The 12,013-nt window shown below is 38.0% G+C and overlaps 1 protein-coding gene across 1 annotated transcript in view; it reads left to right on the top strand.

Moving 5' to 3' along the window:
- The first annotated feature begins 3,229 nt into the window (after window positions 1–3,229).
- LOC124714841 (RING-type E3 ubiquitin-protein ligase PPIL2) overlaps window positions 3,230–12,013 on the top strand; it is a 92,544-nt gene continuing 83,760 nt past the window's right edge. Inside the window, exons 1-4 of the mRNA XM_047243053.1 lie at window positions 3,230–3,364; window positions 3,472–3,682; window positions 3,812–3,955; window positions 4,100–4,265. Coding sequence (XP_047099009.1) covers window positions 3,333–3,364; window positions 3,472–3,682; window positions 3,812–3,955; window positions 4,100–4,265 — 553 coding nt within the window. The 5' untranslated portion in view covers window positions 3,230–3,332. The remainder of the gene's footprint in view (window positions 3,365–3,471; window positions 3,683–3,811; window positions 3,956–4,099; window positions 4,266–12,013) is intronic.

Here is a 12,013-nt window from a genome sequence, read left to right as displayed (position 1 = left end):
GATAAGTTAAGAAAGACTTTTTGACAGTTTTCATTTGATTTCATGTTCTGCAGTGTCACTTATCAAGTACCAACTATATTCTGCCAATATGCTGCAGTTCTACCATATCACTAACCGCTTTTCCACTACTACAATGTCATAGTGAATGTATTTTCGTGCCCATCATTTTTATGTACTGGTGGTGTAACGATATATCGCTGGTGCACTACTGCTGTGGTGTAGTCTTAAAGTTCTGAGGGAAAAATTCAAATGGTAATCAAAGAAATGTGAGGTAACTTTGGTAACGTATGGTAAACATCTTATCATGTTAAGCCGGGTTCACACAGGCAACTAATATGACGAAACAGTTTGCGACTTTGTGTGGTGGCATCGTGAGCTACCGTTCACACAGGACGCCATAAATTCTATGTGCTTGCACTAATTTCAGTATGACATCAACTGAAATCATATGTGCGGATATGAATGTTGTAGTGTAGGTAATGGCATTACAGCTGCGACAAGAGCTAGATACAAGGAAGACAAAACTCAACCGTTGAATCCGAAAATAGATTTCTCACAGGGATAAATCAGGACCCGAAAACATATTTACAAAAGAAATAACACTCAGAAACGAAAATTCTGTGTACAATGGCAAACTAACCAACAGCTGGCATGGAAATATCATCTGTATACACACCACTCTTCCCAGATTTTAGAATCTAATTGTATTCGTTGATATAGGCATTTCGAATAACTAATTTTTAGTTTAACAACAGCCACATCACACTTGGGATCTATTTCTCGCATATAATCCACAATGTGTATAATGCCTGGTCTCACAAATCACCAAGTTTATATGTCTCGCTGTTTTGGTTACACATATTAAGTTCATTTATTTATTCATCCAAAAATCTTTTAAGAGTGTGGGAAAGGTCACTGGTTTGCAAATATTGCGCCCCCCCCCCCCCTCCCGGACAACACACACACACACACACACACATGCACACTGAAATCGACTAATGAAGTACAGCTGCAATTGCTCCACTATAACTGTGACAGAATGCTTGTGTTTCTAAACACTTTCAGCAGGGAGCAGTGGTGGAAGCCTATGGCACAACCAAGCCGAGTTTTTTGTGGCATGACAAACGTTGCGTCTCTTAAGTTGCGCCACTACATACTGGGGAGTTATACATGCAACTGCAGTATGCCACTAGCTGTGGCGACTCTTTTGTTGAGTGTGTGAACTAGGCTTTATTCACAAACTTTTAGTCTTCAAATTTGTGACTTTCGTGGCTATAAATACCAGTTAGCAGATATAGGCCTACTTATATTTCTCCGCTACTTTAAAATGCAATGAGTCACCATAGGTGTTACTTCCGGCTAATCATAATGAAACATACACGATGTTAAATCGCACAAATAGCATTTCAACATTGCAAAGGAGTGCAAGTTGTGAATTCTTTACTTGCGATTATAAACTGTGATAAATCGAACTAATAATCAAAATTACCGAAAAGTAACATTCACAGAAATCACTGATAACTGAAAGTCAGGAGGAAAGATTCAGTTCAGTCCATTCATTTTTAAGTTATCAGCAAACAGTTTGCACAAGGAGGCCAACACAGTATGCCATGTATATTATGAGACCGAAAGTACATTCAAATTCTCGTTTTCCTCCTACAGCACAAATTTCTCAAACGTTACAACGCGGACAGGGATCTCGGGTTGGCCTTTGAATGCCTTCTCAGTCGCTGGACTTAATTTACTTCCTATAGTCACGATAATAGTATTTGATACTTTACAATTTGCTGCAAAAGATGCCATGTTGGTCGACACTAAATTGTTGCTTGTCAAATCCTGAAGTAAAGCCCGGTCCACACGCAACGATCTGTCTGCGCAGACATCGGCGCAGATGTCTGTACATGCAAAAGATCACTGCAAATGTGGTGTGTTCACACGACACAAACCCCAATCTACTACTCGCCCGCCATCTGTCGGTGTAGAAAAGAAATATCAGTGGCAAGCGACTACGCTCCCCGAAAACGTCAAAATTTAATTCAGTTATTTTGAAAAATAGAAATGGAGGAAGTTCTGTTGTGGTCTGTGTTCGCAACTTGTGTTGCAAAAAACATTCAGACCAACCGCAGGAAACAGAGAAAGCGGTCAAAATGGTGCAGACAGTGGCTGCTAAAGCGAAAGCAGTTTTGTCACGTAAATTTACTGCGAGAGTTGCAGGGCGAACCTGTTTTGTTTTACATAACCTCGTGTTCCATTTCCTCGCACATTGGCACTCCAATTTCATCTTCAATTGTACTCCTGCTTGGTCTTGGCGTTTCTTGATCACTAAGAAAGCCAAGTAGATCAAAATACCATAACGTTGGCTGGTATACTTGTTCTACTCCTACACCAGATCTTCTAGATTTCTGAACTTTGGATAACTCTTTTCGGTAAACAGTTCGCTGACAGACTAATTTACTTGACTTGCCTTCATGAACTCATCTTTCAGGAAAGCGTAAATAGCTTCACATGTGTTGGGTATTATTTCACTCAATGCTTGTTTCGATATTGCAGATGAAAATTCCAAATCATTGTAGCTCCTTCCTGTTGCTAGGAACCTTAATGTTACTGCCAGGCGTTCATGAGGAGAAATTTCCCTTCTCATACAAGTATTTTTCTCATAATATGAGGGGTTACATGCTTTAAGAGATAATTATACGTTTCGACATCCATCCGCAAATAATTTCGCCAGTTCGCAACGAAATTATTTTTTTATTACCGTTTCTCTGTTTGCCGAGGCGCCAACTGCCCGCAATTTTTCAATTAGAGCATTGTATGCTGCTGTCTTTTTGTCTCGGTCACTATATTCTTTACTTTTAATCTTCCACAAACATGGGTGGTTTCTATATATTTCAATGAATTCACTTACAAACTCTCGAGAACACTGACGAGTATCAGCCATTTTAATGCCCTGTGCACACAAATACAAACACTAGACTGAGCAAACAGCTGTTTCGCGCCAGATTTGCGACGATCTCCTGTCCACACGCTCCAACTTGTCTGCGCAGATGTGGTTTGAACCGACAGATTTGAGAGGTTTCGCTCAAACCTCCAACTCCAACTTCCAGGTTTGCACACACCTCAGGTTGGTGCAAATCTTCTGTTCACACGCAACGATCTGTCTGCGCAGATGTGATGTGCGCAGACATTTGCGCAGACAGATCGTTGCGTGTGGACGGGCCTTTACTAAGTTATTGTAAAGTTGGTATCACGCAATCGACTTTCAATTGTGTCAAAAGTGTTTACTGTTCATAAAGTTGTTTTTGTGGTCGGACGTAAACAAGAACTGCAGCAAAATGGGGAAAAGACAGCACCAAAAAGATAAGATGTAATATTTGTTTTATTAAACTCAGAATCAAATGTAAACCTTCTAATTGGAAAAATTACTGTGCTAATCACGATATTATCTTGAGTTCAATTGTTCACATTTTCTAGGTACATTACCTATACAGAATGGACAACTCTGTATGGAGGAAAACGATCCGGTCCAGAAACGTCTAATTTCAGACGATTACCATTTGATCATTGTTGCCTGTGTTTGCAGCCATTTGAACACCCTTATTGTGATCAAGACGGGAACGTTTTTGAGCTGCAGGCAATCGTTGATTTCATAAAGAAGTTTAAATGTAATCCTGTTACAGGAAAGGTATTATTCTATATACCACAAAATTATTCAGACTGTTTCTTAGGTATTGTGATATATATTTACACCATACAGTTGTTATGTTGCTGTTTTGTCAGTTGTCGTCATTGCTAACTAATGTTATGATTTCAGCCATTGGACCCAAAAAGTTTAGTCAAGTTGAATTTTCATAAAAATGCCAAGGGTGAATACCACTGCCCTGTTTTGTTTAAGACTTTTACAAAGCAATCGCATATTGTCGCTATAGCTACAACAGGAAACGTCTTTTCCCATGAGGTGAGTTTGATTTGTAATTCATTTTCTCTCTTTAATTTAATTGAAATTCAGAGAAAGTTTTTTTTGTACTACTCAAACATAACATGCACAAGAGGGAATATCTTCCTTTCTTTTTTTTTCAAAAAAATAAAATAAAATAAACAGGCAGTGGAACAGTTAAACATCAAAGCCAAAAACTGGAAGGAATTGTTGACTGATGAGGCTTTCCAGAGGAAGGATATAATTACTATACAGGATCCCAACAACCTTGAAAAATTTAACATAGCAGAATTTTACCATGTTAAGAAAAATCTGAGTGTGGAAGATGAAGGTATGGTATAGTTACCCATTCTTAATTGTAATGCAAAGTTTAACTCTTTACATTTGTTTTTATGGCTACTATAATCAATGCTTATGGAAGAATAGTTTCTTAAAGGAACACGTTGCTTACCAAGCCCTATGACTTAGGTATAGAGCATGTTTTATAGCTGCTGAAATGTAAATATGGTGCACTTTCTGTTTGAGACTGAAACAGAAACAGTACGCTTTCCATACTAATCACTTGAAAGCCCTTTTAAACATCTGTGCTGTCTTCTTGTTGTGCCTCACATAGTTGTAAATTTAGTATGGTGTTAATTGTGGGTTGAGCAGACATTCTGGTAAAAGTAACATTCTCATATTCCACCCAGACAGAATAAAAGGAGAAATACCCATACACATGTGTTTTGGAAATATTCTTATTGCCATTAGCAGTAAGCAACAATATCATTTTCACTTCTGACTGCTTGTTTATGCACTAAATCCAAGTTTCAGTGTTCAGTTATACGTGTATCTGGCTATGTGAATCACTTCTCGAGTAAGAGAACCCCGCCACTAGGATCATACGTTGTAGAGCATTGTGGGATTTCATCTGATCTTTGTTTCACAGGGTTGCCAGAAGTTCTGGAAATCAGGGAATTTCAAACGTGTCAGGGAAATTTGAATAAAATACTTGAAAAATCTCTTTTTTGTCTCAGTAGATGTAATGGTTTGTTTATGAGGTGTCATGCATCATTGCTGGCTACTACCTACTCCCTCATTCTTATTGCTTGTCCCCTTCCTACCACTTACTCCAGCTTGCAGTCAGTGCTGCCACCACTTCTTGCCACTAGCCCAGCAGCCGCCGATGAGAGGCTTGGAGACGTGAGGAATGGTTTTTTTGCTCTGATTCTCAGAGATTGTTGATGTAATGGCCAGAGAAGGCAGTCGAGTGTGCATGAGTTGTGTCTGAGAGGTTGTGTATGTGTTCTCATTTTCTGATGAAGGCTATGGCCAAAAATTTAGTTGTGGGATTGTGCTTGTCTTTCCTACAGGCATGTCTGCAGATCAGCGATCATCTTTATGGTGAGTTGCTTCCTATCCTCATTACCACTGTTTCTCAGAGTATTTGCACAAGTTATCTATTGCATGGATTTATCACTGTGGTCTCATTTCGTCAACGTGGTGTCTGTGACACGTGAATAGCTGGCCACACGAGTTGACTTCCAAGACAGGCCAAAAATATAGACCATTTCTGTCAGTCTGAAGCCCATCATTTCCCACTAATGTCCAAGCCCTGCCCATCAGATCTGGTCCTGCTGATGTACCTCCTGGCTGGATTGTTTTGTGTGTGGCATAACGTAGTGGATTTTCATAGTTTATCCATGGACCTGGGACTGCATTGCTCCTCGGCAGGCTAGAGGCCACAGGCAATGGATTTCAGGAATTGCGACTGTCTCACCACAAGCACATTGCACAGAGCGGCGTTTTATAGACATTTTATTTATTCTAGTACATTTTGGCACCTCAAAAGTAGTTTATAGATTAGGAAGTATGAACAATAAGAAGGAAATTGTGGCAGTCACTGGCAGTTTGTATGATACGTACTCAAATATTTCCTGAAAGAAAAATCACACAATACTTGTAAAATAATAGACATGACACAGTACGTAATAACTGACAGTAATGAACATAGTAGAACCAAAATTTTATTGGTGGTCACCTATAGTGTTGGTTTACTCAACTCTTCCCTGCCTTACACACTTCTTTCAAGACACATACATTTTTCTGAGGTTATTTCTGAAATCAGTGAAGGTATTAAATCTGTCTTCCGACTCCATGGAAATGCGTATTTTTGTCACCAAATGTGTTTTGTTTTATTGAAATAAAATAACATCAGTGGCCTTAATGAAACACACATACTATTTGGCTTGCTTTCTCCATCTAAAGACAGTTCATTACAAAATATGTTCATATTAGTACATAAGATTTTTGCTCACACGGGGGAGAAATACAAAAGTCTTTGCATTTTTTTGAACTTATGTCTTTACTTACATTTGAGATCTCAAAATTTATCAGTGAAAAATACTAAAACTTGTCTAGAAATCATGGAATTTCACTTGGAGAAACTTGTGGCAACCCTAGCTCATTGCTGATGTATTTTTATACTAGTGAATAATGTTTCTACATTGTCCAAGCTGCACAATATGAATGTTAGTTTCTACAATTTATGTTTGCATAGACATGTAAAGTTTATTATGTTGGCCATGTAAGTCAGGTGCATCTAACTAGAATTAGAACTATTTGAGAGTTGCAAGTGAAATGGAAGGAGAGCCACTTTAAGTGTTGATTCGTACAATATGAAGATACCCAAATGAAGGAGAGATGTTAAAAAAAATCTGTAGAAGTAAACATAAACAGATGGTTAGTGCATAATCATCATGATGGCATTGCAGGAAGACAACTGTTTACATTTGGTTTGTCAGTGATACAGATACTGACATTTTACAGGTACTGTCAGCCTATTTCCCCGCTATAGTTCTGTTCCTGTATGTTGTGTTTGGAGAAGTTAGTTGCAGTTAAAGTTTCAGTACTTGTAATTAAGCCACTCTAGACTTTGGTGGCTAATGCAGCAATCATTTCTTGCAGGCTTGTCTGTGTTGCATGAAGCATCACAGAATCGTAATCTAAGCATATTACGTGAACTGTTCTCCATGGACCTTCAAAGCTGGCTTTGATTACTGATCTTCGTGTTGAGAAATTTGTGGTAAGGAGAAAGAAGATAGGAAAGCATCAAAATTGTATTCAGTAATGCTGTTGAAGATATGCAGCATGACAACATTTATTTCCTGTTGTTGGAAAATTTTAATGAAGCACCTCAAGATCCTCCTCCTAGGTGTGGGTGATATCTTGTTAGGATTATTAAATGAGCATGTGAAAATTGCTTTCCACATTGACATATTTGCAGTTTTTCAGCTATGTTCACCATGGCATCTTTCTGCGTAATGTGTATAAATCTAACGCCATTGTGTTTGTCAGATGCTATAGTTGATGGACTTAAGTATGCTCACTATGTTTGACGTATATCTGTTATGTGTGTATTTTACCTATTGTGTATGTGCAAATTTGTTTCCCTGTGCTTGTGCTCTTTACATTGTCCATTCTCTCTGTAGTTTCAACTTTGATGATCTTTATTTTTATAGAAACATATCCTAACAATTCTACAATTGGGTAAGCAAGATTTGTTATTAAGAACTTTCCAGAAAATAACATTTCGCTTGTGCATGTATTCCAGTGATGCTTCTTGTCAGCTACTTGCAGGTTGTTCATGATATTATGTAAAAATTGCCTTTGTTCTTTGATGTGGCAGTAACAAAAGGAACTGGCTGCCATTCACATTGTGTTGATTTGATTCTCCCAAAAAATCACTTGTCACTGTATCATACTTTCCCTGTGTCAGCGCATATCTTGGATAATCAACATTTTTATGTACCTCAGTAAAAGCTGGCCTTGCTTGTATGTGGTGAATAGCTTTCTAGATGATCAGTCTTCATTTCAGTTGTATTTCTGATACCTGTTCTTAATACCTTCTGCATGAATCGTTTTTCTATTTTTTTTGTCACCTTGATATTGACTACTAAACCAAATGTCCCATTCTCGATCTCAAATACTACCAACATTTCAAAATATAAAAGTCTTAAGGTTTCCCTCATGGGTATGGGCTCACTTTCATTCTGCTTACATACATGTAATTTGTGTGGAAGAGGGAGAAAAAAAGAGACACAGCACACATTTTAACCCATGAGATGACTGACTACCACAGAAGACAGAAGAATCAGCAGTGATTAAAGTACAAAAGGCAATAGAAATAATTGCATTAAATAACTAAAATGTATGCCATCTCTGATACTGACTCTGCACAAAAAAGTAAGATAGAAAAGAAAAATAAATAGAGGAAGCAATTGCCTCTATTACTAAACTAAAATTCTAGACAGCAGAGGAAATTAGCAAAAAAGCCTCTTGAGACCGAAATCTAGGAACCAGATACTAGCCTACAAATTAAGCCCAGGTTCAACTGTGAATGGTGACAGGAACTTATTAATTTGTGAGAGTGTTTTGATATTCAAAAGAATACAAATGAAAACACGGTATGAGGAAATAGATCATTAAGTAACACTGAAATGAATTTGAAAATACTGCTAAAATCAATTGGTTGCTGTTAAGAAAATTCAGCTGGAAGTGCAGCAAGTAAAAATTTGCCCACCAGTGGATAAATAAGGAGAAAGGATAAGAAAATAATTGTAGGTAGATTGGGTGATATGATTATGAAAATTCAATTCATTTGAAATTAAATGAGAAGGCAAGCTGTTAGCTTCAGAGGCACACGTGAGAACACAGTAGGTTTTCCCCTTAATGGAAGGAAGGAAAGTGAGAATGTACAGTAATGTCAATAGAGCTTTAGCTGATTAGGCCAAGAATTGGGCAGACATCAGCCAAGATTTCGTTGAATGAATCACTGTGTTATTCACCTAAAGTGATTCTTGCTCAATAGTTGTTGTTGTTTTTTTTAATTTTATTATTCAGTGGAGATTCCTGGTCCTTCCAAATGTTTGTAGATGTAACTTGCTCTGCCTTTCTTTCTATGACAGCTTTCTGCTGAAAACATCAGTAAAGTAAAATCATCTGTTTTGTTCGTAATCATTGTCTTCTGACTCCCAAATTCCAGACTTAATCCACCTTCCCTGCTCTCACCACACAGAATGAATGTTCATTGTATAGGTTTCAAATTTTGATTTGCAAGGTAATGTCGGGGGTTTTATATGATGTTTTGTTGCATAACATAATCAATTAAAACAATAAGTCAGTGGGATTTAACATGATGTTTTATATGACACTATATGTATCACCTTGTTCTGTGTCAACAGTCCGAAGTGAATGCAGTCCAGTGCAGGAATGCACGAATAGGCAAACAATCCAATGTGAAGTGGTATGGTGTGCCTCTGTCCTACGTGCACAGCCCATTCGCACTGTGGCCGTTACCGATATATGAGAAAAATTAGTTTTCCTATTTTCTTGCTGTAAAAAGTACTGTACGTTAATGAAACAAAGCTACATCAGCTCCTGAAGCAAGGGCCATTTTTATTTTTTGAGAATCTTTTTCTTTTAAAAAATTAAAACCATTTCTTTCAGTTTTGTGCTTTTTCTTCACTATACATAGCTTCTCATCCAATTCTAAGGAAGGTAATTGGCTCACAAAATCGATTTCTGTTTGTTATAGTTTCACATCACACCTTGATGATGAAGTGTTTTATTTTCGATATTGGTTATACATATTGTGACAGTTAATTTCTAAACAATGTATCACATAAAATTTGAAGGGTTTACAATGAAACATATGGTCACTGGCTGCTTTATTTTAGATGATGTATTGGTGTGTGCTAAAGGTAGCTAACATATCAGAATTGTTTTTAAAACAGAGATGAAAACATTATCTCACTGTGACATGGAGTAAATGAAAGTTAAAGTGTTTTACCCGAGTGCACTAGTGCAAAGTGCACTGCCTGAGCATGCTATGTGCAACTTCGCTGCACCTGACAATCAGTTGTGAGCCATTTGTGGAAATAGATGCAATATTCCACTGTCAGCATTCCCACCCAGTCGGCACAGTACATTTATTATGGACAGAGGAAAGACTTTTTAATGGAAAACTGATATCTTAAGTATCAAATACTGAAGAAACATTGTGTACTACAAAGAAGTGCAACTAAAAATCTGCATTTGGAGAGGCATATACATCGCGGATTTCATGATTTGTATGAAGAATTGAAATGTCAGCCTTTGCTTTTCGAGGAATACGCTCGAATGTTACCTGCAATGTGTATTATATTGTGGATGCTATAAAACCTGTTCTGCAAATGAATTCATTTAATACAGTTCTGCTAACTCGCTTTTCCTTCCAGAATTTCAAAAATTTTATTTCCACTATTATACAGAGTGTTACAAAAAGGTACGGCCAAACTTTCAGGAAACATTCCTCACACACAAAGAGAGAAAATATGTTATGTGGACATGTGTCCGGAAACGTTTACTTTCCATGTTAGGGCTCGTTTTATTACTTCTCTTCAAATCACATTAATCATGGAATGGAAACACACAGCAACAGAACGTACCAGCGTGACTTCAAACACTTTGTTACAGTAAATGTTCAAAATGTCCTCCGTTAGCGAGGATACATGCATCCACCCTCCATCGCATGGAATCCCTGATGCGCTGATGGAGCCCCGGAGAATGGCATATTGTATCACAGCCGTCCACAATACGAGCATGAAGAGTCTCAAATGCCCCCATAAATGAAAGTCAAGAGGGTTGAGGTCAGGAGAGCGTGGAGGCCATGGAATTGGTTCGCCTCTACCAATCCATCGGTCACCGAATCTGTTGTTGAGAAACTGAAATGTGCAGGAGCTCAGTCGTGCATGAACCACATGTTGTGTCGTACTTGTAAAGGCACATGTTCTAGCAGCACAGGTAGAGTATCCCGTATGAAATCATGACAATGTGCTCCATTGAGCATAGGTGGACAAAACTAAAATGAGCTCTAACATGGAAATTAAGCGTTTCCAGACACATGTCCACATAACATCTTTTCTTTATTTGTGTGTAAGGAATGTTTCCTGAAAGTTTGGCCGTACCTTTTTGTAACACCCTGTAGAAGTTTGTAAAGCTAGATGGACAATATCGATAATGAAGCGCAAGCCCAAGCCAATAGAAGATGACTTTAAAATAATAGCACAAACTTTTTGGGTCAGATGGCAATTCTCTGTCTTGGGAAGTATTTGGGGGGAAACACACTCACATTAAACAAACAGTAAATCTGGATCAATGTATTATTACCACACATCCTTCTTTTTGATTGGATTATTAACTGTCACTGATGCAAGTTATTGGTTTGTTATGGTGTATGCAACCGAAAGACTCAGGAGTTTTTGAGTACTATTCCTTTCAACATGCAGTATAAACAGAAAGACTAAATATATTTAAAGAATAATATGTACCAAGATCCAAAAGGACAAACACTGTAGGTGACGTTAAAGATAGATACAGCTATTGGTTATCTTTGGCAAGAATGGTGATCGAATGTTCTTTCGGTTGTATAACATCTGAATTTAGAAATTTTCATAAACCCATCAACTTCCTGCCATTCATGGTATGATATTAAATGGTTATTACAGTTTTTATTTCTTTGGTCCCACAATACACAATGTTCTTGAACAGTACTGACCAAAATTTCAGACGCTGTAAGCTGAAACGCAAACAGCGTCCACTTCACATGAAAATGTCGCACCAGTTGATCGCATCAGCTTTGCCACATCAGGCAGCATTGCTTGATATCCCATGCATGTGTGCTAATGTAGGACAGTTCAAATTTTGGTGACAGTTTGCTGTCTTCACAAAGTCGCTGCACTGTGTTCAGAACAGTTTGCTCACATAGGATACTGCCTGTGCTGCTAGTGTTACGCATGCGAATATTTTATAGCACACCTACCAATTTTATGACATACTGACCAGCAACTGAGTTCATGCCAAATATGCTCAGAATTTTAGGTTTAATAGCTATGACAGCTACAAAAGTCCAGATTTTGGACCAAGGAGATTCCTTGGTATTACTGATACATGTGGTATCCAAAGACTGGTTTGGTGGAGCTCTCCTTGCTACTCTATCCCGTTCAAGCCTCTTCATCTCTAAGTGACTACTGCAACTTACATCCTCCTGAAACTGCTTAG

The sequence above is a fragment of the Schistocerca piceifrons genome, chromosome 1 (genome assembly GCF_021461385.2).
Source record: "Schistocerca piceifrons isolate TAMUIC-IGC-003096 chromosome 1, iqSchPice1.1, whole genome shotgun sequence".
In the NCBI taxonomy this organism is placed as follows: domain Eukaryota; kingdom Metazoa; phylum Arthropoda; class Insecta; order Orthoptera; family Acrididae; genus Schistocerca; species Schistocerca piceifrons.
The sequence above is the reverse complement of the archived record's forward strand: the minus strand, read 5'-3'. Positions and strand labels throughout refer to the sequence as shown.